Source organism: Lissotriton vulgaris, chromosome 9, assembly GCF_964263255.1.
Source record: "Lissotriton vulgaris chromosome 9, aLisVul1.2, whole genome shotgun sequence".
NCBI classification, from domain to species: Eukaryota; Metazoa; Chordata; class Amphibia; order Caudata; family Salamandridae; genus Lissotriton; species Lissotriton vulgaris.
Genome location: NC_141697.1, coordinates 77,812,750 through 77,839,343, shown reverse-complemented (window position 1 = coordinate 77,839,343; position 26,594 = coordinate 77,812,750). Strand labels below are relative to the sequence as shown.

Genomic DNA, 26,594 nt, shown 5'->3' with positions numbered 1-26,594 from the left:
CGCCTGACCCTGGACCCCACAAGCGAGGGCTCCTCCTGCCGTGCCTCGGAGACCGGTTGCCGGCCGGAGTGCTCCACCGGCGCTGGCTGCGACGGAACCAGTGTGACTCTTGGGAGGCGCTTCTCGAGCCCAGCCGCCTGGGGTGACGCGTGGCAGACGGAGAGAGGACAGTGCTTACGGGGCTGTTGAACCCCATCGAAGCGGAGCCTTTGTTGGAGGAGGCAGGTACGGGAAGAGGACTGTCCGGCCATTTTGGGTCGCGTATCGTTTGTAGACCCCGTGCCTCGCCACCCGTGGTCGCCGAGGGGTGCTTACATTGAGCGGAATACTTCTTGGGCTCGGTGCTTGCCACTCTGATAGCAGCTATAAGGGAGTGCGCCGGTGCTCTCCTTTCACCGGTGACTGTCGTGTCCTTTGGACATAATGGCGGAGTGCGCCGCCATGTTTTGCGGGGAGATGCGCCCGTCCACGCCAGAGACCGGCGCTGCCCTGACAACTGGAGAGTCCGAGACTCGAGGGATCCCCCGGGGACTCAAAACCCAGGGGCAACAGTCTGAACCTTCCCTGGGAACCGTACTGTCGGCCCTACACGATCTCCGCTCGGAAATCCGCCACTGCTGCCTGGAATTGGGGGACAGGCTGGACCAAATGGCGTCTATGTCGGGACGGTGCACTACTGATCCGGAGTCGCAAAGTTGCCGCCTGTCACCGCCTGCACTGTGTTGGGCGCCAGCGCTCTCCCTTGCCTGCAGTACAGCTGAGCTCGCTGTGTATTTCGCTGCTGCCCAAGACCATCAGTTTGAAGATTCTACACGGGACACTTTGTTTCCCCTCCCAGCGCAGTGTGCAACATTGTGGCCGGACTCCCTGTCGTGTGTGTCTAGAGAACTGTTTGGGACGTTACAGCTGCCTTTTCCTCCTGCGCTGCGCCTCTCTCCTATCCTGCTTACAACGACGTGTGCTTTTGATGGAATTGTGGTGTATTTTGTTGCACTCGTGGAACTCCCTGATGACTCATCGTGGCCATTTTGTGCTTTCTTGTTGATGTCCTCCTCCCTCTCGCCATTTTACTCCTTTGTTATGTGGTGGGCGGGCCTCTCTTGGGTGGCGCGTCTGGGGGTGTATCCACGCTCGGGACAGGGCTAGGCTGTTTTTCCTGTTGTCGGCTGCTGGGCTGGTGGACCGGGGTTTGGGAGGGTTTCTTACGTCCAGACTGTGTGATCGCTGTTGAGTAATGCCTCGCACCTGTGCTGTCTTATTGATCGGTGTTTATCCTGAACCTGGGGTGGCAGATGCTTAGACGACTGGTGGGATCCGGGTTGCCTGGAATTGATTCTCCTCCTCTCCCCTCTTTCTTGTTTTTGAGAGTCGAAGATTAGGGCATCCTTCTCTCCCTCTCTATATCCCATGGTACGTTTTTCTATCTCTTTTCTTCTTTTATCTTTCTTTCTATATTTCGGGTTTATTGGGCGACAGACCCACTGCTGGGGGGGGGGGGGCAGGCCGTAGCCTCCGCATGCGTGTAGGGTGGGGGGTTAGTAGTTAGAACTTAGTCATTATTTCTATGGTGCCTTCTTTTATTTCTATTTTTCATTTTTACTTTTGGTCTGGGTCCATGTCTAGTTTACTAGGGGTTAGGTAGCGGCGGTGACTGGGTGGTGCACGTGGGCGGGTTTTCTGATCGACTGAGGTTAGCTGCCTTACTGCCCGGGGGGAACTCGCTGGTTGATGTTGATATCCTGTGCAAATGCTTACAACTGTGTTTACGCTCCTCCCGCATGGATCCTTCTTTGCTTCTCTTTTATAAACTTGGAACACTACGACTTGCTTCAATACTTGCAACAAAAAACCTTTTAAAACTAACCTTCACTGGTTTTGGGACATGGTACTACGGTAACTGGAGTGCAATTTTAATGTCTGCTTATACTGAAGAGTACTACTATGTCGTCGTAATGCTGCATTGGTGCTTCACAGTTTCCGTGGCCGGCCGGTAGGTTGTAGGCCCGTATTTGTTATGATGTGATGCACAATAAAGGTTTTCAAAAATTTAAAAAAAAAAAAAAGAAGGATGAGGAGGCAGGTGTCGTTTTGGTCTAGCATTTGAAGTGCGTCGTCAATTATGCGAGTCATAGCAGTTTCTGTACTGTGTCCTGCTCGGAAGCCTGACTGGTGAGGGTTGAGGAGATCAAATTGTTCAATGTGTTTAGTCAATTGTAGTTGTGCGCATTTTTCCAGCAGTTTGGCGAGAGTGGGAATATTGGTAATGGGACGGTAATTGTTGAGATCAGAGGGGTCGGCTGTAGGTTTCTTTAGTAGAGGTGTGACTTGTCCAACTTTGAGGGAGTCAGGTATGCTTCCTTGTTGGAGAGAGCTGTTGATAATTTTAGTCCAGAGAGGGAGAAGCAGGAAGGGGGTCCGTGAGGTGATTGGATGGTTTCAGGGTGCTGAGCAGTTTGCCAATTTCTTATTCCGAGTATGTGCCAAAGGTTGACCATGTAGCATTGTTTTTTGGTTCAATGGGTGCTAAGCACTGGGGTTTGGAGTAGAGGCTTGCGTCAATGAGGAGATCGCTCTTTATGTTGTCAGTTTTTTGGATAAAGAAAGCAGCGAAGTCTTCACAGGAGGGTGCTTCACGCACAGTGTTGAGTGGTTGGGGTTGATCCTTGGATTGTGATCTGATTAGCTCAAACAGTTTTCTCGGGCGGTTTTTTGCTTGGTCGAGCTGGAGGCTGAAGAAATCTGATTTTGAGCGTTTTATTTTCCTGAAGTAGGCGTTTCTCTTTTTCTTCAGAGCTTTTAGGTGCAGTGCAGAGGGAGCTGATCTCCAGGTGCGCTCTGCCATTCGCATGTCTCGTCTATCCTCATTGAGACTCCCGTCGTACCATGGATTGGAGATTTTAGTAGAGACTCTTTTTAGCTGCATAGGTGCAGCCTCATTAATTATTGAGGTCATAGCGTTGAGATAGTGGTCAGTCAGGGTTTGAACGTCCGTAGCGGCTGTCGGTGGGAGTAGGAGATTGCAACTGTTAGGGGGCAAAGAGCCTGGGTTGAGTTTTTTCATGTCTCTTTTCTAGACTTTGGGCTTGGCGAATTGAGCCGGGTTGACTAACTTTTTCATTGATGAAGAATGTGACAATATGATGATCTGACCAGTCACAGGGTTGGATGGACTCGAGTTGGATAGAGTCCTCTTTGGAGATGATCAGGTCGAGGATATGGTCCAATCGCTCCGTGTTACAGCTTTTAAAGTGGCCGGTTTGATGCCCAGTAGGATTTTGCTTATAGACTCAGGCAGAGGAAAACCAAGAATTCGTTTGATATGACTAAGGACTTCTTTCCAGTACAGGGCCAAAAGCGGACAGGACCACCAAATGTGTATGAAGTCACCAGTCGCATTTAAACACCTCCAGCACTTAGAGGATGTAGCAGGAAACATCTTGTGTAAACGATCCGGTGTGTAATACCATTGTGTCATGATTTTATATGTGTTTTCCCTTTGTGAGATACTGCGAAATACCCTGGGTATGTCACGCCACAGACGACCCCACTGTGAGGGGGAGATTTCCCTGTCCGACTCCAGCTGCCACTTGGGCTGGTACAGGCGAGTGGGAATTGAGGGGGGTGCTGTAGAATCTGGTACGTGCGAGAGATGAGGTCCTTCGAGTCGTCAAAAGAGCGGACCAGCAGCTCAAAGGGGGTAAATGGGCAGGTGGCTGCTTCACACATTTCAGCCGAGGTAGCCCAGTGTTTCAGCTGTGCGTCCGGGAGCTCCGTTCCCAGCGGAAGGTTAAACTCTTCCCTACACTGCGCAAAAGTTTCAAACTTTTCCCCCCTCGAAAAGATCGCAGACCACTCTGCATCCCCCCTGTAGCCATCCATCAAAAGCCTGGGAGCGATACGCCAGAGGTAACAGGGGGTTGCCCACTATGGACATGTGGGGAGAGGGAAAGGTCGTAAGGCCTCTGCGCACCGCCACTTTATCCCACACATCCAGTACCGTTCTGGTGGGCACCGCCATGTAGGCACCCCTGGCACGTGCCGTGCGATGGAGCCACGTGAGGTCCCAGATGGTGCGCCCAGTGACCATCCTGTCCATGTGTAGCCAGATCTTTTTGCTTTCAGTGGTCGTCCACTCCGACGCAAAGCGGAGATGGGAGGCCCAGTAGTAGTCCAGGAGGTTAGGGCAAGCTAACCCTCCTCTATCCGCCAGCAGCATGAGGATCTTGTGAGAAAATCGCAGCCTACGCCCGCCCCAGATGAAGGTGGTAAGATCGCGCTGTAGGCTCTGTATCTGATGTTGTGGGATCGGGGCGGGTAGGCACTGGAATAAATACAATATTTTAGAGAGGACTGACATTTTCATGGCGTTGAGCCTGCCAAGCCATGACATCGCCTGGGGCTTCCATCCTCGCAGGTCCTCCAGCACTGCTCTCCTACAATCACGCCAATTGATTTGGGTCCATGTATCTAAGGAAGGGGTTAGCTTAAGGCCTAGGTATTGGATATGACCAGCAGCCCATTGATACAGCGCAAGTCTCTCCAGGGCGGGGATGTCCTCTTTAGGAATTGTGATGTTCAAGACCAAGGATTTGCCATGGTTGATTTGGAGTCCTGAGGCCCGTTCAAAAGTCTGTAGAAGGGTGTGCAGAGCCGGAAGAGATGTCTGCGGACGTGAGAGTGTAAGGATGAGGTCATCTGCAAATAGAGCCACCTTGTTCTGCCGACCCCCATAGCGATGCCATGTATGTACGCCCTATGTCTAATCATTTCCGCTAGGGGTTCCCACCACAAGAGCAAAGAGCAGAGGCGATAGGGGACATCCCTGCCGGGTGCCCCTGTGAATATGGAACGGAACGGCTCGGTAAGTTGCCCATTAACCCGGACTAATCACCCGTTTTCAGGAAATGTCCCAGGGCTGATTCTAGGATCCAGTCCTGTTTTAGCAAAAGTAATCTGAAAAGTAATTAACTGCATTTTACTTAAAAAGCCCATTCAATTGAATGTACTATACCTGCAATGCGTTGCAAACTGCTTTCTTAAAACTGTAACCAAAACCAGTACAAGTTACACTGCTATTTTGAACTGTGTTCATACAAGTAATTTACTACTGAAATGTACTTGTATGCTTACCTGCACTAGGCTTGCTTGGTTCTAGAAATAAAAAAAAGAATATTTTTTTTATACAGAACAATTGGCCTAGAGTTCAGTTCTCGAGTGTGTGAGACCATTTGCTGGCTGAGTGTGTACATCAAATGCTTTACACTGTCTTACTGCTCGACCAAGCTACCACTTTAGAGAGTAAGGTTCTCTCTAACTGTAGCCTCTGTCAAACCTCTGGAGACCCTTGGACTCTAGACACACTGTACCTCACTTTGGTGCAGTGTATCTAAATACCAGCCAGCCAGTTTCTTAGAGGTGGCATACAAGCTGTATCCCTAACGGACCCCCTCTGGTCACAAGACACTTGGTACCACTGGTACCTTTTACAAGGGACTTGTATGTGGGTCAGAGATATGCCAATTGCGGAAGCAATAGTACAGGTTTTAGGGTAAAAACACAGGCGCCGGGGCCAGGTTAGTAGGGTCCCAGCACACTCACAGTCAAGTTAGCATCAGGTATCGGGCAAAACGGTAGAGCTTAACTATGAAAAAAGGAACACTTTCCTACAGGGGTATTTAAGATGTACAGTGATCTTGAGTGCATACATCGGCCATAAAGACACCTGGAGAAGGATGGCTATGTTGCTGTGAACAGCACTGATGGATAAATCAAACAAAGATCAATGAAATAACGTCTACAAGGCTAAAGTTGGTCATCTAGGAACAGTGTTCTTCAGTTTCATTAAGCCATGTACCTAAAAACTGACATATACATACCTCAGATGTTGAGATTAAAATAGGTCACCCATTGAAAATATAAAATCTGGCAATAACAGGCCCTTAGCTGTGAGAGAGCACTACACCTACCACATTGTCCAGGACCAAATTAATGTAGGTTTCTGTCTTTCCTAAGCAACTTTGGTGTTAACAGCTAAAACAATAATGTTAAAGGCATGCTTTGCTGAAGAATCAGACCACTACAGATATAACTATCATAGCCTGTGTAGGAAGCTGGCTCTACATATAATATATTAAAATGAGGTATAGTGTGCACAGAGTCCAGTGGAACCCCAAAGGTAGGCAGAGGTAAAAGTGGATAATACCGTACTCTCTATTTGTGGTAGTGTGGGCGAGCAGTAAGACTTGAGGGTAGTGTTAAGTATGTGTTGTACACACTCCGGAAATAAATGGTTTCACACACTCAAGGACTGAACTCACACCAATTTGTTTTAAAAATAAATATTTAGTTGTATTTTACTTACTAGAACCAAACCAGGCCTGGTAAGTGAAATAATACTTTGTAAGAATAATGCAGTTAAATACAGCTTGAATGCAGTTGAAGCAATTGGATTACTTACAGGTAAGTGACTTGTTCACAAAACCATTGGAATTTCTTTTCAGTTACTTTTTAATTACTTTTCACTTCTACTCAGTGTGATACGGCTAGATATCACACTGGGACGTTTCCTAAAGAAAAGGTAAGTAATTCAGTGTTTGTACTTGTGCAGTTTTTTAGGGTTTTATACAAACCAACTCCATACAGAAATTTTCACAAGAAAGCAGTCAATGCAGTCCTATGGGAGAGAACAATGTTGTAGGTTTACGGGTATGTACTTGGGTTTGGGGATTGGGTTTCAGTGGTTAGAACCAGGGTTCCCCGAGGGTCAAGGATGCACTCTCAAAGCACCCTCAGCCGTACCAGGGCAGCCAGGTGCAAAATGCTGAGGCCCAATGTTATCGAGTGGGGTTTGGGGGCCTCCAATTGGCGAATACTCACGAGCTGGCCACAAGGTTGTGGGAGCAAAGCTCCTGGATTTAGGCTCAGGGCAGGGGGGGGGGGGGGGGGGGGGGGGGGGGGTCTGATTTAGCACACAAAGTGCACCCACAGCAGCAGAGGGGCGGTTGGGTGAAAAGCTGCTGTTTTATCGTTGGTTGCCCTGTTTTCAATGGGAGTTGCCGAGATCGGCTGCAGACTGTAAGAAAGTGTCCTTTTTGCATGGTTGCCCCCACTTTTTGACAAACTGCTGTTGTACTTGGAGTGTGCCCTGGGCCTACGTTCTTTCCCTAAAACGGCATTAAGACCAAAGCAAATTTGAAGAGCGACACAGAACCATGGAGACGCTTCTTGGAAGGCCTCAAAGTATGTGGAGTTGGCGACTTATAGCGGGTCCGAGACCTCCTGTGACCCCCTCTACTGCTTTATGGCCTTGGCCATGAATAACTTGGGCTCAATCTCCTTCACGCCTTCGGATTCATGTGCTTGAACGAGCCGCATGTCCCAACGTTATGACCCAACGAGAGGCACAATCAACAGTCTTCAGGTGTGTCAGTGATGGACCTTTGGCCCCCACATTGTCTGCATGGCTTAAAGCAGACTTCCTATGATTAGTCATCTTCAACGGCTACAAAGTGGTGACAACAACAAAAACTCCCAGAAATGGAAAGCCTGGGGGAAAAAACGTTACGAGTCGATGGAGCATTGGCGTAATTCAAAAGGCGAGTAATCCACAAGGAAATGTATCAATCAGAACTACAATTTTGATTGAGCAAGATGAGGTAAGGGAAGAATGACATACTTCTGGTCATGTAATAAGCAACAAAGAAACAGCAAGGAGGGAGAATGGAGGCGGATTTGAGGCAGCAATGGAAGATATACGAAGAAAGCAAAAATAAGGCAGAATGTAAAATACAAAGAGCACTCTAATGTTGCTAACATATCTATTGATCCATAGTAAGCAAGGGAGGGTGGAGCAGCCAGACATGAAATACAGATTGCACAGAGGGAGTAACAAGAGAGGGTAATGAGAAAGTAAACGTTGTGGTGGGAACAGCTTGAAAGCAGATGTTGTTAAAGGTAAGCAGTGCCAGTGGGATATGACTAGCAAGCAGAGAGGAAGGCCGGAATTGACAGGAAAGCTGAAAGGGTGGGAGAGATCTGAATTAATTTTTGGAGGGAAAAAAATAACAGAACACAGGATGAGTGAGTAACAAATTGGTGAGAGAAAGCAAAGTAGGGAGCACAGCATATGAGGAAAAAACAATGTAGAGATGAAAAAGATCGTATTCCCTGGAGCGTTAAAGCAAAAAGAAAAAGGTTGTCCTCAATTATAAGCAGTGAAAGGACAAAAGTTACCAAATCAAAATGATAATGAAGAGACTATGCTCTAAGGAAAGGACAGAAAGAAGGTGAGAACGCTATTAGATATAAAGCAAAGAAATGAGTGATTAAAAAAAAAAATCAGGTAATAAATAATGAGGATAGCCAAATCATATTGTAAACTGTGGTACAGTCCACAATAGTCAATCATACAGATACAATTTGTACGCAGGGGAGACCCACCAAAGGGATGAGGAAAACATTTAAAAAGTGACACAGTGAACCTTTAAGAAGCATTTTTTAAATGTACCTATATGAAAAATATTATTTTTTAAAAGGATAATACCACTTAGACTGTAGGGTGTAACGAATATGCTACTTACCAGTATGCATCTGTTCTTGGCATGTAGGGTTGCTGACATTCATATCTTGTGCATAGATCGCCGCCTAGTGTTGGGTCCGGATAATTGCACATTGTTGTCCTGGAAGAGTCTTCGAAGTATCACGAGATAGGTGGCTCCTCCCCTGGACTACAGTGCGCATGGGCATCCACTCCATCCTCAGATTGTTTTTCGCCATTGTGGCAAAGATGGAGTGTAGTACAGTAAGTGACGACCATGCTAAGAGTAATTCCGAGTGCTGCAGCCGCTACAGGCGCCGGGGAGGAGGGCGGGTGATATGAATGTCAGCAGCCCTACATGCCAAGAACAGATGCATACTGGTAAGTAGCATATTCGGTTCGAGGCATGTGGGCTGCTGAATTCCTATCTTGTGCATAGAATACATAGCAGTCCCTCCATTAGCGGCGGCCGCCTGTGCCAGCTGCAGCAGTCTGAAAAAGAGTTTTGAGAACAGCCTGCCCTACAGCTGCCTGCTGTTTGGAGTGCACATCTACACAGTAGTGCTTGGTAAATGTGTGTGTGGTAGACCATGTGGCTGCTCTACATATGTCTTCTAAAGGAATATTTCCAAGGAAAGCCATGGAGGCCCCCAACTTTCTCGTGGAGTGGGCCCGTGGGGGAACCGTTAATGTGCGCTTGGCTTTTTGATAGCAAATCTGAATGCACTTAACGATCCACCTGGCTATACCTGCTTTGGAAATGGGGTTGCCTTTGTGTTGTGGTGAAAAGGCAACAAACAGTTGTTTTGTTTTCCGAAAATCTTTGGTCCTATCTATGTAGTACATTAGAGCTCTCTTGACGTGTGGGTGGAGCTTTCTCTCCGCCACCGACTCAGGATTTTGGAAAAACACTGGCAGTTCTATTGTTTGATTGATATGGAACTGCGAAACCACTTTAGGAAGAAACTTAGGGTTAGTGCGGAGTACCACCCTGTTGGAGTGAATCGGATTGAATGGCTCCTGGATAGTTAGTGCCTGGAGTTCACTAACGCGTCGTAGCAATGTGATTGCTATCAGGAAAGCCACTTTCCACGTCAAGAACTGAATCTCGCATGATTGTAGAGGCTCAAAAGGTGGGCCCATCAGTCTGGTGAGGACCACATTTAGGTTCCATTCTGGAGCTGGTGGATTCCGGGGAGGAATAACTCGTTTGAGTCCCTCCAGAAAGGCTTTAATGGCAGGCACTCTGAAAAGCGAGAGATGCTGCCTGTTTTGGACATAAGCTGCTATTGAGGACAAATGTATACGAATGGAAGCATAGGCCAGATTGCATTTGTATAGATGTAACAGATAATAAATGATGTCGTGAGTAGATGCATCTAGCGGGTTGATGTTGTGGTCTTCACAATAAATGACAAACCGCTTCCATTTTGCCACACAACATGCTCTGGTGGTGGGCTTTCTTGCCTCCCTTATGATATCCATACAGTCAGGAGGCAAGTTGAGGTAGCCAAATTCTAAGACCTCAGGAGCCAGATCGCCAGGTTGAGCTGTAGCAGATCTGGATGCTGAATGTCGCCATGGTTCTGCGTCAAAAGCCTGGGTGCGACGTGCAGCCTTTGATGCGGTACCAAGGATAGTTCGAGAAACGTGGTGTACCATGGTTGGCGTGCCCACGTTGGAGCAATCAGGATGAGTGTCATCGAGTGTTGCTTCAGCTTGCGTGCCACCAGCGGTATTAGAGGTGCTGGGGGAAAAGCGTACGCAAATCTGCCTGACCAGTTCATCCATATCGCATTGCCTTGCGACTGTGGGTGTGGGAACCTGGCGGCAAAGCTTTGGCATTTGGCGTTTTCCTTTGTGGCGAACAGGTCTATCTCTGGATGACCCCACTGCTGGAAGTACGGGTGGAGTACTGATGGATGTATCTCCCACTCGTGCATTTGGTGGCTGTACCTGCTGAGCAGGTCCGCCATCTGATTGTCCTTGCCCGGGAGGTGTTTCGCCATGAGGAAGATGTTCCTCTGAATGGCCCACTTCCACATGCTCTGAGCCAGATGAGACAACTTTGGAGAGAGTGTACTACCCTGCTTCTGTATGTAGTACATGGGCGTCATGTTGTCCATCCGGATCAACACAACCTTGTTGCACAGATGTACTTTGAATGCTTTCATCGCCATGAAGATAGCCATCAGTTCTAGAAGGTTGATGTGCATCTTCTTTTGCTGCGCTGTCCATAGTCCCTGCACTGTGTAGTGTAGTGTAGTACATGAGCTCCCCATCCCTGGAGATATGAGTCCGTTGTCAGAATAATCTGTGGCACAGGCTCCTGGAACGGTCGGCCCCTGCAAAGGTTTTGTGGATTCCACCAATGCAGAGTTGTATGCACGACCGGTCACCAACACTAGGTCTTTCAACTGTCCGTGAGCCTGATTCCACTGACGTACTAAGCACTCCTGAAGTGGACGCATATGTAGTCTCGCGTGCGGGACTATGAAGATGCAGGAGGCCTATCTCGTGATACTTCGAAGACTCTTCCAGGACAACAATGTGCAATCATCCGAACCCAACACTAGGCGGCGATCTATGCACAAGATATGAATTCAGCAGCCCACATGCCTCGAACCCCACTGGTCATTCACATGGAAGTATATCTCAATTCAACAGAAGTTAGCTCCAAAAATGCTCACTGACAAGTCAGCCATAAGTTTGAGATTTATGACCTCTTAGGTGCTGGTGGATATTTCATAGAGGAGAACCTATAAGGCGATCGCATTGAACAGCCTTAACTCCTTCCTTTAGAGCTTCAGCATTCACCTTTATCTGTGAAATGTACACCTATTGCTTGTGAAACCAACTATGCTCAAAGATTCCAACTCGTTCTAAGGCAATATTTCTCCTTGGTCATCACAACTAAACTGGCATTTAAACTGATTGATGCAAGAGCAATATACATACAACTTACATGGATAAACTCCGCAAGTTTGAATGAGCAGCACCTATATTAGGAGTAGTTTCTGTCCTGTAACTCCAGTTCTGTAGTAGGGGTATCTCTGTTATAGTCCTAATCTAGTGAATAGTCCCGTCCTTGTGCGTGGACCCCGGAGCAATCAAAAATAATCTCTTAAATCGTCAAAAAATGCAGACCTGCACAGACACTTAAGAGAGAATTTAAGACAGATAATGCAGCCTATATCCACAGGCTGCACTGTCCAGTACTTCAACTAGAAATCAGTATCCAGACAGTAATGCTTAGCAAAGGCATGGACCGACTTCCAAGTGGCCGCCTTGCAGATTTCTGCAATTGAAACATTACGTAGCAAAGCAGTCGTGGCAGCTTTGCCCCTGGTGGAATGAGCCTTAGGTTTACCCCCCAAGGTCTTATTAGCCTTCTGGTAACACAATTGTATACAGGACACAATCCACCTCGAGATGGACTGTTATGAGGTAGCAAGACCGGTCCTGACTGATCCATAATTGATAAACAATTGGTCTGACCTACGGATATCTTTGGTTTTATCCAGATTAAATTTCAACACCCTCCGAACATCCAGGGAATGCAGAGACCTTTCTGCTGGAGACGAAGGATTCTGAAAAAACGTAGGTAACGTTATGGTCTGGTTAACATGGAAATCCGAGATGACCTTTGGAAGAAATTTAGGGTGAGTACGCATAACAACCTTAGCAGCATGAAATACAGAATAAGGTTCTTGGCAACACAACACCTGAATTTCACTCACCCTGCGGGCCGATGTAATGGCCACGAGGAACATGTAATGGCCGCCTTCCAGGACAGGTGCTGCAACGAAGCCTTATGAATAGGTTCAAAAGGCTCCTTCATCAATCTGGACAGCACCACATTCAATTCCCATGAAGGTGAAGGAAGCCGGACAGGAGGGAACACTTTCTTCAAGCCTTCCAAAAAATCATTGATCACAGGGACCTGGAAGAAGGAAGTCTGTGAAGGGCATTTCCTGTAGGCAGTCAGCGCAGCGAGATGAACCTTAATGGAATGGAAATTAAGGCCCGACTGCGCCAAATGTAGAAGATACGGAAGGATGACATCTTCCTTACATGTCGTTGAATAATAGTTCTTGGACTTGCACCAGACGCAGAATCTCTTCCACTTGTAAGCATAGGAAGTCCTAGTGGAAGGTCGCTTTGCCTCCTTCAGTACGTCCATACAATCTTCTGGTAGATTCAAATGGCCATATTGTACTCTCTCAGGAGCCATGCCGCCAAACTCAAAGACGAGAGGTTGGGGTGCACCATCTGCCCCCCGAACTTCGTGAGAAGGTCCGGCCGGCACGGCAGCCGTATGCGAGGAAGGAGGGACCAGTGAAGCAGGTCCGTGAACCACCACTGCCTGGGCCATTCCGGGGCAATCGGGATCATCCGCACCCTGGACTGGGACAGCTTGATGAGCACCGCCAGAATCGGGGAATGGGTGGAAAAGCGTACAGAAAGCTGTTCGACCAGTTGATCCATAGCGCATTCCCCAGTGTCCTCTGCTGGTAGTACCTGGATGCGAAGTCTCGGCATTTGCGGTTTTCGGCGGTGGCGAACAGAGCTACGTCTGGAGTCCCCCACCTTGCGAAGACTTCTAGTACTTCGTCGTTTATGACCCATTCGTGGTTTTCCTGAATCAGTCTGCTCAGTGCGTCCGCCTGAACATTCTGCACACCTGGTAGATGGGTAGCCGTTATCGTCAGTCCTCTGGCTAGAAGCCAGTGCCAGATCGCCTGCGCCTCCTGCGACAGTGCGTGATCTCTAGCCCCCCTGCTTGTTTAGGTAATACATCGTGGTCGTATTGTCCGTCTGTACAAGCAGACAGTTGGTCTGGAAGGACGAGTGAACAGCTCTGAGTTCCAGGAAATTGATGTGATACGTGGACTCCGTCGGGGACCACGTTCCTTGTATCTAAGTCTCCGGAGTGCGCCCCCCAGCCGTGGAGAGACGCATCCGTCACGATAGTCTGTGTGGGAATGTCCTTGTGGAAGGGAACACCTCTGAGGAGATTCTCCGCTGAACACCACCACTTCAGAGACTGAAGAGCATGCAGAGACAGTTGTATCTTGTCGTCCCAAGAGCCTTTCCTCTGAACCCACTGATCCTCCAAGCACTCCTGCAATGGCCTCATGTGCAGCCGTGCGTGCGGCGTGAGGAAGATACAAGAGGCCATCGACCCCAGTAGAGAAGACACCGTCCTCACTGTTGTAGATGGAGCGGTCATAAGAGCCTGAGCCTTCCGATGGAGTGATAATCGTCGCTCCTCCGAAGGAGACACGCTTGCTGACAGCGTATTGATGAGGCTCCCAAGTACTGTATGTACTGGACCGGAGTCCGGACAGACTTGGACATGTTTATGTGTAACCCCAGCTTGTTCAAAAGAACGCACGCCTTCTGGAAGTGCACTTGAGCTTCCGCGAAGGAGGAGGCCTTGATCAACCAATCGTCCAGGTACGGGTAGACAAACACCCTGTTCTTCCTCAGGTGTGCAGCTACCACTGCCATGCACTTCGAGAAAGTTCTGGGCGCAGACTTCAACCCGAAAGGCAGTACTGTGTACTGATAATGATTGGCGCCGACTTGGAATCGCAGGAACTTCCTGTGTTTGTGTGCAATGGGCACATGGAATTACCCATCCTGTAGGTCTATAGCACATAGCCAGTCTCCCTGTTGCAGCCGAGGATAAATCTGATGCAACAACAGCATGCAAAATTTCTCTCTGCGAATCCACTTGTTTGCCTGTCGCAAATCCAGAATGGGCCTGAACTCGTTCTTGTCCTTCTTGCGAACCAGAAAGAACCGCGAGTACAGACCTCCTCCCCTTGGAGACAGAGGTACGTCTATCGCCCTTTTCCTTAACAGGGTATCGGCCTCCGCCTGGAGCTCGCGCAGCTGAAACTGCGAGCTGACCGGTGGAATTGCTGGAGGCGGGCTGGTGAACCGAAGACTGTATTCATTGCAAACAATATTCAGCACCCACTTGTCCTGAGCAATTTTTTTCTGGCAGAGTGGAGAAAAATTAAACGCTTACCCCCACCGGAGTGGGTAACTGATGCAGGGGAAGTAACTGCTCAAGGCCTGGACCCAGCCGGGCCTTTGTTCGCCGCTGCGGACTGCTGGCCGCCTCCGCCATTCTGGCGCTTCAGGAAGGGCCTCCGGAACTGCTGCTGCTGTCCCGAAGCTTGACCTCGCCCTCTGCCTTGAGCCCCGAACCGTCTCTGGAACCGGCGGTAGGTCTTCTTCTCCTTGGGCTTCTCCAACCCGACAGCTGCCAGGGTCTCGGCCTCCGCTTTCATGCGGGCCATATCGTCGTCCGCATGCTTGCCAAACAGGGTTTCCCCCGAGAAAGGCAGGTTGGCCACCCGTTGTTGAGCCTCTGGCTTGAGAGATGTAAGTCGAAGCCAAGCGTGGCGCCGTTGGTTGACACAAAGGCAGTACCCATGTGCAGCCAGAAGAGACATCAGCAGCCGCGCTGATGAGTTGGTTTGACACCAACAGCCCTTCATTCAGAATCTCATGAAAGTCCTCTTTCTTCTCTCTAGGAAGGAGCTCAGCGAATTGCTGGAGGGACTCCCATAGGGCTTGATCGTATCGCCCTTGCAGCCTTCATTGCAGTAGAAGCCGTCCCACAGACCTTCCTGCCTGCCGAGTCTAACCAGCAGCTCTCCTTATCAGGAGGTACTGTAGACGACAGGGTGGTGGCATGCTGCTTCCTAGCCGCCGTCACTATGACAGAGTCCGGTGTCGGATCCATCCTGAGAAAAGCCGGGTCAGAATCCGGCGCCTGGTACTTCTTGAGGAACCGGCTTAGTCACCGCCGGAGTGAGAAACAACTCCATGGTGGGCTCTACCAATCCAGGTACTAGAGGCAGCAACGGTCGAGACAGGTGCTTTTTATGTAGCGTCGCAAAAATCACGGACGTTGTGGGCACGGTCACCGTGATGCCCAACTTAGCCGCACCCCTCAGCAGAACATCTTGGAATTAGACTGTCGTTTACTGGCGACACCCTCGCCCCTGGGGATTCTGACAAAGTCGGCGAGTAGGACCTGGTCCCAGAAGAGTCTGTGTGGGATCTTGATCTGCGCCTCCTGTGGAGTCGTCTTGATCTCGTCGACGACCGGTGACTACTCCGGGATCTCCCCCTCCGGCCGGAGCGAGAGCTCGACCTCCTCGGCTTTGGACACTCCACAGGTCTCAAAGGAGTAGGCGACTGCGGCCTGACCGGGCACCTCGGTTGAGGAGTCCCCTTAGGCGGCGTTGGGTACCGTGGTAGTGAAGCCGTCCTCGGCGGAACCGCAGGCGGTCCATATGGAGGAAGCAGGGGATGAGAATGAGGAGGAGGCGGTGGTGGAAACGGAGGCGGAGTGGGAGTCCGCGGAGGAGGTTCCTTGGGCAAGGGAGGGGAAGGCGAACTCGGCTTAGGAGGTGTATATACCTCGGAGTACACAGAGCCCTGTGACTCCCTCTTCTTCCTAGGCGGAAGCGATGGAGAGGAAGTGCCTATCGGCGGACGTCGCCGGCACGCCCCTGCGGACCCAGAGGGACTCCTGGCGCCAGAACTCCTTCAGCGACCGTCGTTCTCTCGACGTCGTACGCCTCCTTCTCGACGGCGAACGCCTCCCTCGACGGCGAACGCCTCCCTCGATGACGAGCGTCTCCTGGACAACGAGCGTCTCCTGGACAACGAGCGTCAACTCCTGCGAGACTTCGACGTCCTCCTCGTCCTCGACGCAGACCTCTTCTTCGCCAACGGTGATGTCACCTCGACGGCATCGATGACTCGACGACGATGATGATACCGTCAACGGCGATTTCGACGGCGGCCTAGTCAGTTCCCTCGACGCCGAGCGTCGACGCCGCTTTGACCCAGAGCCCTGGGGAGACGGGGAACAGACTGCTGTCATCCCTCTTGACGCCATCGTCGGTGCTATCGATGCCGGCGGAGAACACTGCCTTCTTCAAGAAAGAGGTGAAAGCCATCCTGTTATGTTATGTTATAATGCGTTTATATAGCGCACGGCTACTCTAAAAGAGTGCCCCGGCGCTTTCCACATCCTTATGTCCAAGTTCACCTGAACTTTATTGTTGTTGGATAAGAGACTTTGCACCGCTTTTGTATCACTTGCTACCTCACTGTCTAATGTCTAATGATATCATATTCTTACTTGATTGCGAGCCTATTATACTACTCACTCACTACCTATTACTATATTGTACACGTTAGTTTGCTGAAACTTGATGTCCCTACCCCTTGTCTCTCTGTAACTCTTAGAAAGTGGTATAAGCCATCCTTATAGCCTAGCTCTCCTGATCTCTATTGTAGTTGGACCAAAGACTCTGCACCGTCTTATATTACCGTTTACTTGACTGTTTGTTATTTTATCAGCACATGACTGCTATCCGATCATGCTATTGAATATTATACTGTACCCAATATTATGTTTAGTCACCCTCCTGTTGCCCTCACCCCCTGTCTCTGTGAAACGCTCTGATATCTGCAAAGATCTTGTTCGCGCTATATAAAACTCTGAATAAATAAATAAAATAAATAAATAAACAGGGACGTTTGCTGGTCTTCCTGCCCCTGGGAGGCCCCCCCAGAGGCCTCAGCATGGGCAGATGGAGTATGCCCAGACCCACCTTGTGCCTTCAGTGGGTCTGACTTGGCCTTCTTCCTCGAACACTCTGGGCATTTGTCAAACAAAGCAGGCATTGTGACAAATAAAAGAGTGCTCAAATACACACACAAGGAAGAAAGCACCAAAGTACTTCAAATGAAAGTACTCAAACACTTGAAAAGTTAAAAAATCTGTAAAGAAACCCTAGAAAGGGAGAGCTCAATGCTCCAGGGTTCTGCTTGCAGGAGCCGGAAAAAAGAACTGAAAGTAAAAGGGACCTGCTGTGCATTCTGGGATACTGAGAGAGTTCTGAAAGTACTGGACAGTGTAGCCTGTGGATATAGGCTGCATTATCCATCTTTAAATTCTCTCTTAAGTGTCTGTGCAGGTCTGCATTTTTTGACAACTTAAGAGACTATTTTTGATTGCTCCGGGGTCCACGCACAAGGATGGGACTATTCACTAGATAATGACTATACACAGAGATCCCCTACTACAGAAATAGTCTGCAGAATAAAGGCAATTATCTTAAAGGCTTAAACCACCTGCATAATCTAAAGTTAAATACATTCCACAGACCTGTAATATTTGGGATCATCTCGGTCGTCGTCATAATCTTCCAAAAACTCTTTTAACCTTTTTGCCTCTTTTGCCTTTAAAAATTAAAGAAATCCTGTTAGACATCCAATGTTTTCTGTACACACGCAGATGGCCTAAACACATCACAGTTCTTACCATTTCCCTTCGTCTTTCCTCCTCCCGTTCAGCTTCTTTTTCATACTCTCTGCCTTTTTTCCGCTCTCTGATTTCCCAGTTTTTAAGACGCTGAAATAAATCCATTAACATACATTAAAATTAGAGGAAGATCGATGAAGTTAATATCAGGTCAGGCCTGTCGGATGTGCCATTCCCAACCCCACAAATTAAGTTTGACACAGAGTTGCAGTAACACGCTTAACCAACAAAAGTAACCCACTTCTCAGCAAGGGCAGAAATGCTGGTAATGTACACATTTTTTGCTGTGCCACAGCTCAAACATTTTCTTCTTACAACCTAGTAGTGAATCTAGAACAACCAGGGCAATTTGTTGGTGAAACATATGATACACATTTGTATGCAGAGGATAAAAAGTCAAATGAGACTGGCAAAACTATTCACCACCAATTATGGAACTTTTAAATGCCTACGGTCTGGTAATCAATGTCTAGATTTTCAGGACTAGTGCATATGTAATATTTGGGCATGTAAGTAAACTCTACAGCAGAAATGTGCACTGTTCATGTTTTGATGCAAACACCTAAGACTAGATACATTTTAATACGGATTCCTAAAACTATCTATAGGTGAATAGCTAAGCTATTTGCAGGATACTGCAAAAATATAATGCAACATATTAAGTAAAGAAATTAGCTGAGTAGACTCACTGCCAAGAACAACAAGCATTTGCAATGCAATAGGTCTCGCATTTGCGAGAGTTGAGCTATTGGCATTGTAAACGACAATGCCTTTTATTTATGTTTTGAAGACTTGCAAGTGGTGCGCAAACACGCACTTTGTTCTTATAGTTGTCGCTTACAAGAAGCATTGCTGGCTGTAACTGCACCTCTTTTACTGTCAGCCTTGCTTCTTCTAAGCAAGGACTATAAGTACAAAGTGTGTGTTTAGCACCGCTTGCAGGTTTTCAAAACACATAGATAAAAGGCATTGTCATTTACAATGCCAATAGGTCAAACTCTTGCAAATGCTGGACCTATTACATGCAAATGCTTGTTATTTACTATCGACAAGACTAGACAACTAGTGGATATTCCAATCAAGATTTGCAGTTTGGGTTTTATAAGAATTAAACCACCAATAAAGATATTTTGCTCCACCCCACTAAAGAACACACTGTATCTAAATGTTGAATGTGTTGACCACAGTCATTCTTTGCAGAAATATAATTGAACTGTAATTAAAAGCACAAGATAGCTAGATGGCTGAGCGAAGCCAAAGCCGCAGGGGCAGACTTAAAAGAAATGTAATTGTTTTTTCCAAACTGCTGCAGAGATGCTGTCACAAGAGTACAAAATTAAATTTTTCCCTAAAAATACTACATACGCATGCAGCTCCGAGCCTAGCTACAGGTCTGAATGTGTGTGGAGGTTCTACATGAAAATTACATGTGCTGCATATCAAAGGATTCCTTTAATAAAAAAAAAATTATATATATATATATATATATATATATATATATATATATATATATACATACAAAATATAAGCTATGCTAAACATTTCATCCTAGTGGAGAATAAAGCATGGAACATGTATATGCTAATGTTACTATTTAAGTCAAAAAGCCCCAAAGAGTAATATGTAATTTAAAAACACTGTCAGGACTACACTCGGCACTACCATTAGTATCTTCACAATTTTTATTTACTTTTACAGCAATAGTCTGTTGCTTATGTTTATGCACTGCAAAGTCACATGTCTGTTTAAAACCCTATCGTATACACAATAATGCAAATGCTACTTACCAGTATGCATCTGTTCTTGGCATGTAGGGCTGCTGACATTCATATCTGTGCATAGTCCGCCACCTAGTGTTGGGTCCGGATGATTGCACATTGTTGTCCTGGAAGAGTCTTCGAAGTATCACGAGATAGGTGGCTCCTCCCCTGGACTACAGTGCGCAAGGGCATCGCCTCCATCCCCAGATTGTTTTTAGCCATAGGCAGAGATGGAGTGAAGAAGTGAGTGATGACCATGCTATGAGCATATGTTTGTATATGAATACATACTGCAGCTGCTACAGGCGCCGGGGAGGAGGGTGGGCGATATGAATGTCAGCAGCCCTACATGCCAAGAACAGATGCATACTGGTAAGTAGCATTTGCAGTTCGAGGCATGTGGGCTGCTGAATTCATATCTGTGCATAGAATACATAGCAGTCCCTCCATTAGCGGCGGCCGCCCGTGCCAGCTGCAGCAGTCTGAAAAAGTGTTTTTAGAACAGCCTGACCAACAGCTGCCTGTTGTTTTGAATGCACGTCTACACAGTAGTGCTTGGTGAAAGTATGAGTGGTAGACCATGTGGCTGCTCTACAGATGTCTTCTAAGGGAATGTTACCTAAGAACGCCATAGAGGCCCCCAACTTTCTAGTGGAGTGGGCCCTTGGTGGTATAGTGAGAGTTCGCTTTGCTTTAGCGTAGCAGATCTGAATGCACTTTACTATCCATCTAGCTATTCCTGCTTTGGAGATTGCGTTTCCCTTGTGTTGAGTGGCAAAAGCAACAAAAAGTTGTTTGGTTTTGCGGAAATCTTTTGTCCTGTCCACATAATACATCAAGGCCCTCTTTACATCAAGAGTGTGGAGCATCCGCTCCGCCAGCGTCTCTGGGTTTTGGAAGAACACCGGCAATTCAATAGTTTGGTTCATGTGGAACTGTGAGACCACTTTGGGCAAGAATTTAGGGTTAGTGCGGAGCACCACCCTGTTGGCATGGACCTGGAAGAAAGGTTCTTGGATGGTGAGCGCCTGCAGTTCGCTAACCCTCCGTAGCGATGTGATTGCTACTAAGAAAGCCACCTTCCAGGTCAGAAACTGCAGTTCGCAAGAGTGTAGTGGCTCAAAGGGGGGACCCATCAGCCTTGTAAGAACCACATTGAGGTTCCATTCCGGTGCTGGTGGAGTCCTTGGTGGAATGACTCTCTTGAGTCCTTCCAGAAAAGCCTTGATAGCAGGGACCTTAAAGAGTGACAGGTGTTGCCTATTTTGGAGGTATGCTGCCATAGCCGACAGGTGAATGCGGATGGAAGAGTAAGCTAGATTACACCGATACAGGTGAAAGAGGTAACATATGATGTTTTGAATGGAAGCGTCTAGCGGGTCAATGCTGTGCTCCACGCAGTAGACGACAAACCTCTTCCATTTAGCCGCATAACAAGCTCTAGTAGTGGGCTTTCTCGCTTCCCGAATGATGTCCATGCAATCGGGAGGAAGATTAAGGTAGCCAAACTCTAGGACTTCAGGAGCCAGATCGCCAGGTTGAGCTGTTGCGGATCTGGGTGCTGAATGTCGCCATGGCTCTGCGTCAGAAGGCTGGGAGTGAGATGAAGCCTTTGATGCGGTACCACGGAGAGTTCCAGAAACGTGGTGTACCATGGTTGGCGAGCCCACGTAGGAGCAGCCAGGATGAGAGTCATCGAGTGCTGCCTGAGCTTGCGTGCCACCAGCGGTATCAGAGGTGCTGGGGGAAAAGCGTACGCAAATCTGCCTGACCAGTTCATCCACATCGCATTGCCCTGTGATTGGGGGTGTGGGAACCTGGCGGCGAAGCTTTGGCATTTTGCGTTCTCCTTTGTGGCGAACAGGTCTATCTCTGGATGACCCCACCTTTGGAAGTACGGTTGGAGTACTGATGGATGTAACTCCCACTCGTGCATCTGATGGCTGTGTCTGCTGAGCAGATCCGCCATCTGGTTGTCCTTGCCTGGGAGATGTTCTGCCATGAGGAATATGTTCCTCTGAATGGCCCACTTCCACATGCTCTGAGCCAGATGAGACAGCTGTGGAGAGTGTGTTCCCCCCTGCTTCTGGATGTAGTACATGGCCGTCATGTTGTCCGTCCGGATCAACACGACCTTGTTGCACAGATGTACTTTGAACGCCTTTAAGGCCATGAAGATTGCCATCAGTTCCAACACATTGATGTGCATCTTCCTTTGCTGAAGTGTCCATAGTCCCTGCACTGTGTAATGGAGTACATGAGCTCCCCATCCCTGGAGAGAGGCGTCCGTTGTCAGGATGATCTGTGGGACAGGCTCTTGGAATGGTCGGCCCTTGCAAAGGTTTTGTGGCTTCCACCAATGCAGAGAGTTGTACGCCCGACCGCTCACCAACACTAGGTCTGTCAGTTGCCCATGAGCCTGAGTCCACTGACGTGCCAGGCACTCCTGAAGCGGACGCATATGTAGTCTCGCGTGCGGGACAATGGAGATGCAGGAGGCCATCATGCCTATCAACTGCATGAACACCCTCGCTGGAAGCGAGGTCTGGGGTCTGAATCGTTGGATCAGCGCCTGGATGCCGGCGATTCTCACTGAACTCGGCTGCGCAGTGGCCGCCAGAGTGTTGATTGTCGCGCCCAGATACTGACGCACGTGGGCGGGCTGGAGATGGGACTTTGGGTAGTTCAGAGAGAATCCCAGATCGTGCAGGAGGTGAATGGTGCGTGACACGTGGTCTACGCACTGCTGTTCCGTCTTTGCCTGAATAAGCCAGTCGTCGAGGTATGGAAAGACATGGACGTGCTGGCGACGGAGATGCGCTGCTACAGTCGCTAGGCACTTGGTGAAAACTCTTGGTGCCGTGGTGACCCCGAACGGCAGGACCCTGAACTGGTAATGCTGGTCTAAGATCTTGAATCTGAGATACTTCCTGTGTGAAGGATGCAGGGGAATGTGAAAATAGGCATCCTTCAGATCCAGCGTTGCTAGGAAGTCCCCCTGTTGAAGTAGGGGAAGCACCTGCTGCAACGTGAGCATATGGAAGTGCTCTGAGTTGATGTACCAGTTCAGGGGCCTGAGGTCCAGGATCGGCCTGAGTGATCCGTCCTTTTTGGGAATGAGAAAATACAGGGAGTAAACCCCTGTTCCTTGTTCTTGCAATGGAACGAGCTCTATCGCCCCTTTTTGCAGCATGATTAGTACTTCTTGCTGCAACAAGGTCAAGTGCTCGTCGGACATAGCACGGCCTCTTGGCGGTATGTCCGGTGGAATGGACGTAAGTTCTAGACAGTACCCGTACTGGATAAGAGACCTCACCCACCTGTCCGTGGTGATGGACCTCCACGCCGGCAGGAACTGCTGTAGTCTCCCCCCGACAGGTGTTGTGTGATCGGGGGGAAGTGACAAGACGTCACTGCTTGTTGGAGGCGGTGGACCTGGAGGCATTGTTTCCACGTCCTCTGCCCTTGATATTATTGCCTCTGTAGCCACCCCTGCCCTTGTTGTTGTTATACGAGGACTGGGTGTTACCCTTGTAGTATTGCGTGGTTTGGGGTGCCTGGCCTCTTGAGGTGCCTCTTGAATTGGAGCGGCGAAAAGAACCACCCCGAAACTGCTGACTTTGTAAAGCCCCCATAGACTTGGCAGTTTCGGTATCTTTTTTCATTTTTTCTAGGGAGGCATCCACTTCAGGGCCGAACAGATGGTCAGGATTCACCGTCTGACCCAGTAATGTGGTTTGTATGTCGGGCTTGAACCCAGAAATTCGAAGCCAGGCATGGCGTCTGAGTAACACGCTTGTATTGATAGCCCTGGAGGCAGTGTCCGCTACATCTAGGGCACATTTGATGGATGCATTAGTAATGAGTTTACCCTCCTGAATGAGCATCTCCCCCGCCTCCTTGTATTGGTCAGGCAAGTGTTGTAGGATGGCCTCTAATGTGTCGTAATGGGCCCTATCATAACGTGCAAGCAGGGCTTGGGTGTTAGAGATCCTCCAAATGTTTGCTGCCTGTGCAGCAATGCGTTTGCCCGATGCCTCAAAGATCTTTGACTCTTTGTCTGGGGGAGGAGCATCACCAGTAGTCTGCGAATTCGCCCTCTTTCGAGCGTTGGACACCACCAGGGAGTCCAATGGCAAATGTCCCTTAATATACGTGGGATCCGTGGGCGCCGCCTTATACTTCCTGTCGATGCGAGGATTGACCACCCGCGCCCGGGTGGGCTCCTTAAATACCTCCTGTGCATGCTTCAGCACCCCTTTGAGCATAGGTAGCGTCTTGACTTGCTTTTCGGCTACCGAGAAGGTGTCGACCAAGAAGTCCGCATCCACAGGGTCTGAGTGCAGTTCGACGTCATGGTTCGCTGCAGCTCTTTCTATTAATGCATTAAACGCCGCCGAGTCCTCCGTCGGGGACGTCTTAGTGGCGAAAAGTTGAGTGTCCTGACCCGACTGCAGGTCGTCCGTGTCGCCTCCTGCTGTCCAGGGCACTTGCTCCTCGTCCGGATCCGAGTACGCAGGATATGTGTACTCGTCGTATTCCTCCTCCACCTCAGGCACTGGGGAATGGGCCGGCGAGCGTTCCATGGCTTGTGGAGACAGAGGTTCCATCAGAGCCGAAGAGTCCGCAGAGTACTTTTTGTTCTTTAATGGAATCCTAAAGGGTTCCAATGGCGGCTCCGAGGTAATCTTTCTTTTGAGGAGCGACAATTTTCCGGTGTTGGCGTCGATTGTCAACTCTCGACGTTCCTCCACCGCGAGCGGTTGGAGCCGAAGCTTCGATACCACCAAGGCAGCTTTCGGCGTCAATACTTCTTGAGAATGTCCGCTCTGCTTAGGCGCGAAGGCCTTCGGCGCCGACTTGGGAGGAAGGGTAAAACGGATGGGCGTTTGTCCCTTGGCAGGCTTCGGCGTGGGCCTTGGCACGCCAGCGTCCTGGCTGGGAACCACAGTGGACTGTTGGATCCGCTTCAAGGATTCTCCCACCTTCTTAGTAAGGGATGCCGAGGGCTGAACTGTCTCGAGCGACTCTTCGTCTCCGAGAGCCCGGTCGTCGACAGGCCTCTTCTTCGGTGCCGACGCCCCCTGGCCCGTCGCACCGTCGGCGTGACGCTTCTTCGAAGCCGTCTTCGGGTCCGCGACCCCTCTCGGTGCCGACACAGCCGCGTCGGAAGTCTTCACCTTCGGCGCCGACCCCGAGGACTTCGGGTCGGCCATTTTGGCGCGGCTTTTGTGGTCGGCCATCTTGGCGTGGCTCTTCGAGTCGGCCATTTTGGGTTTCGTGGAAGTTGACGCCTCCAGAACCTTCTTTACCAACGCCAGTTTCGGTTTCGGTTTCGCATCCGAGGGTGCGTGACCGGTTGGCTTCACTTTCGGTTTCTTGCCAGAAATGTCCGTGACCGGGCCCGGGGGCGGGGACGTAGGACTTGTAGTAAGATCTCGGGTAAGGCCCGAAGGCGATCCCTCGACCTGGGCCGTATGACGGGGGGAAACCCCGGAGTCCGTTTGGGGATGCTCTTCCTCTGAGCTATCTCCCATGGCGGCACAAATCAGTTCGTCGTCCCCTACCTCACCGGAGACTTCGTCGCCGGCCTCCTCGTCCGCGTCGTAGGCCTCTTCTTCGGACGTGGGGCCAGAGTCCGACTCTTGTACGCCGGCTTCCTCCTCAATCGATTCCTGAAAGATGTCATCAGGTGGGGGTGCCGAAGCCGACAACTGTGCCTGGAGTCGATTAGCCCGGCGAATCTTCAAAGTTTTTTTACTCCTAAACTTTGAACAAGCCATGCAGGTGTCTTCACGGTGATCCGGCGACAAGCATGTGTTGCACACAGGGTGCACGTCGAGGTGCGAGTATTTCGAGTGACATAGCGGACACTTCTTGAATGGAGTCCGCTCCATCGCAAATGAGTTAGTGTAGGCCCGTCCGCGTCGAAGCACGTGGAAGGGCAGTAGGAGATTGGAGCTGAGAGTCAGTAAGAAAACCCGAACGCAACTATACCGACGCCCAGCCTAAAGACCTTTTGGTCTCAAGTAAAATCGAACAACTATCGGTTCCGAAGGAGGGAACCGAAAACACATCCGAACCCTATGGCGGAAAAAAACAATCTGGGGATGGAGGCGATGCCCATGCGCACTGTAGTCCAGGGGAGGAGCCACCTATCTCGTGATACTTCGAAGACTCTTCCAGGACAACAATGTGCAATCATCCGGACCCAACACTAGGTGGCGGACTATGCACAGATATGAATTCAGCAGCCCACATGCCTCGAACTCACTCGTGAGCAAGGGAGGTGAGCTCCTGAAACGCGTAGAGTTTACTGCCAGAAACCTGCAATAAAGCGTTTCTTGAAGATAAAAGGTGTTCGTGTGTTTTTTGACGTGGAAAGTGTCAAAAAGTTCGACTTTATGTGAAGGCTCGCTGCCTACACGCGAACCGCCTTCGTCAAGAGGCTCGAGGGAGCGGAGCTTGGCGGCTGCCAAGCATATATATATATATATATATATATATATATATATATATATAAAACGTGCTCAAATAATTAAAGGAAAAATAAACTGTTTTTCAGCGCAAGGACTATAAATATTACTAGTAGAAAGGTGATTTAAAACTACAATCGCACAAAGGGATGGGGTTGTGCGTTCTTCTGCTCCCACACGTAGGACATTCTCCCCCACAGCTAATGCAAGCTATACAGTAAGGACACAGATAAAGTCCAGTCGTTATGGGAGGTTACAAATGCAGACAAGGCGGTACCAAGGAGGAACTACTAAGCTTATTAATAAATGAAAAGCAGCGACTTCACAAGGACAGTAACAGGAGCCAATTGAAAAACTGGGTGGGAAATGGACGGGGCTTCTATGCCATACCTCAATACAGCATGCCTCACAGAGCAGTGAATGCGCTGCCCAGTCAGTGCTGGCCGTGTCAAAGCACT

At 49.2% G+C, this 26,594-nt stretch overlaps 1 protein-coding gene across 6 annotated transcripts in view; it reads right to left on the bottom strand.

Annotated features, from left to right (window-relative positions):
- Positions 1-26,594, bottom strand: part of RBM25 (RNA binding motif protein 25) — a 370,502-nt gene that overhangs the window by 179,080 nt on the left and 164,828 nt on the right. For all 6 annotated transcript variants that reach the window (XM_086937079.1, XM_086937080.1, XM_086937082.1 and 3 more), the window contains 2 exons: positions 17,901-17,990; positions 17,745-17,818 (listed from right to left, as the gene is read on the bottom strand). In XM_086937079.1, the coding sequence (XP_086793205.1) occupies positions 17,745-17,818; positions 17,901-17,990 (164 nt within the window). The remainder of the gene's footprint in view (positions 1-17,744; positions 17,819-17,900; positions 17,991-26,594) is intronic.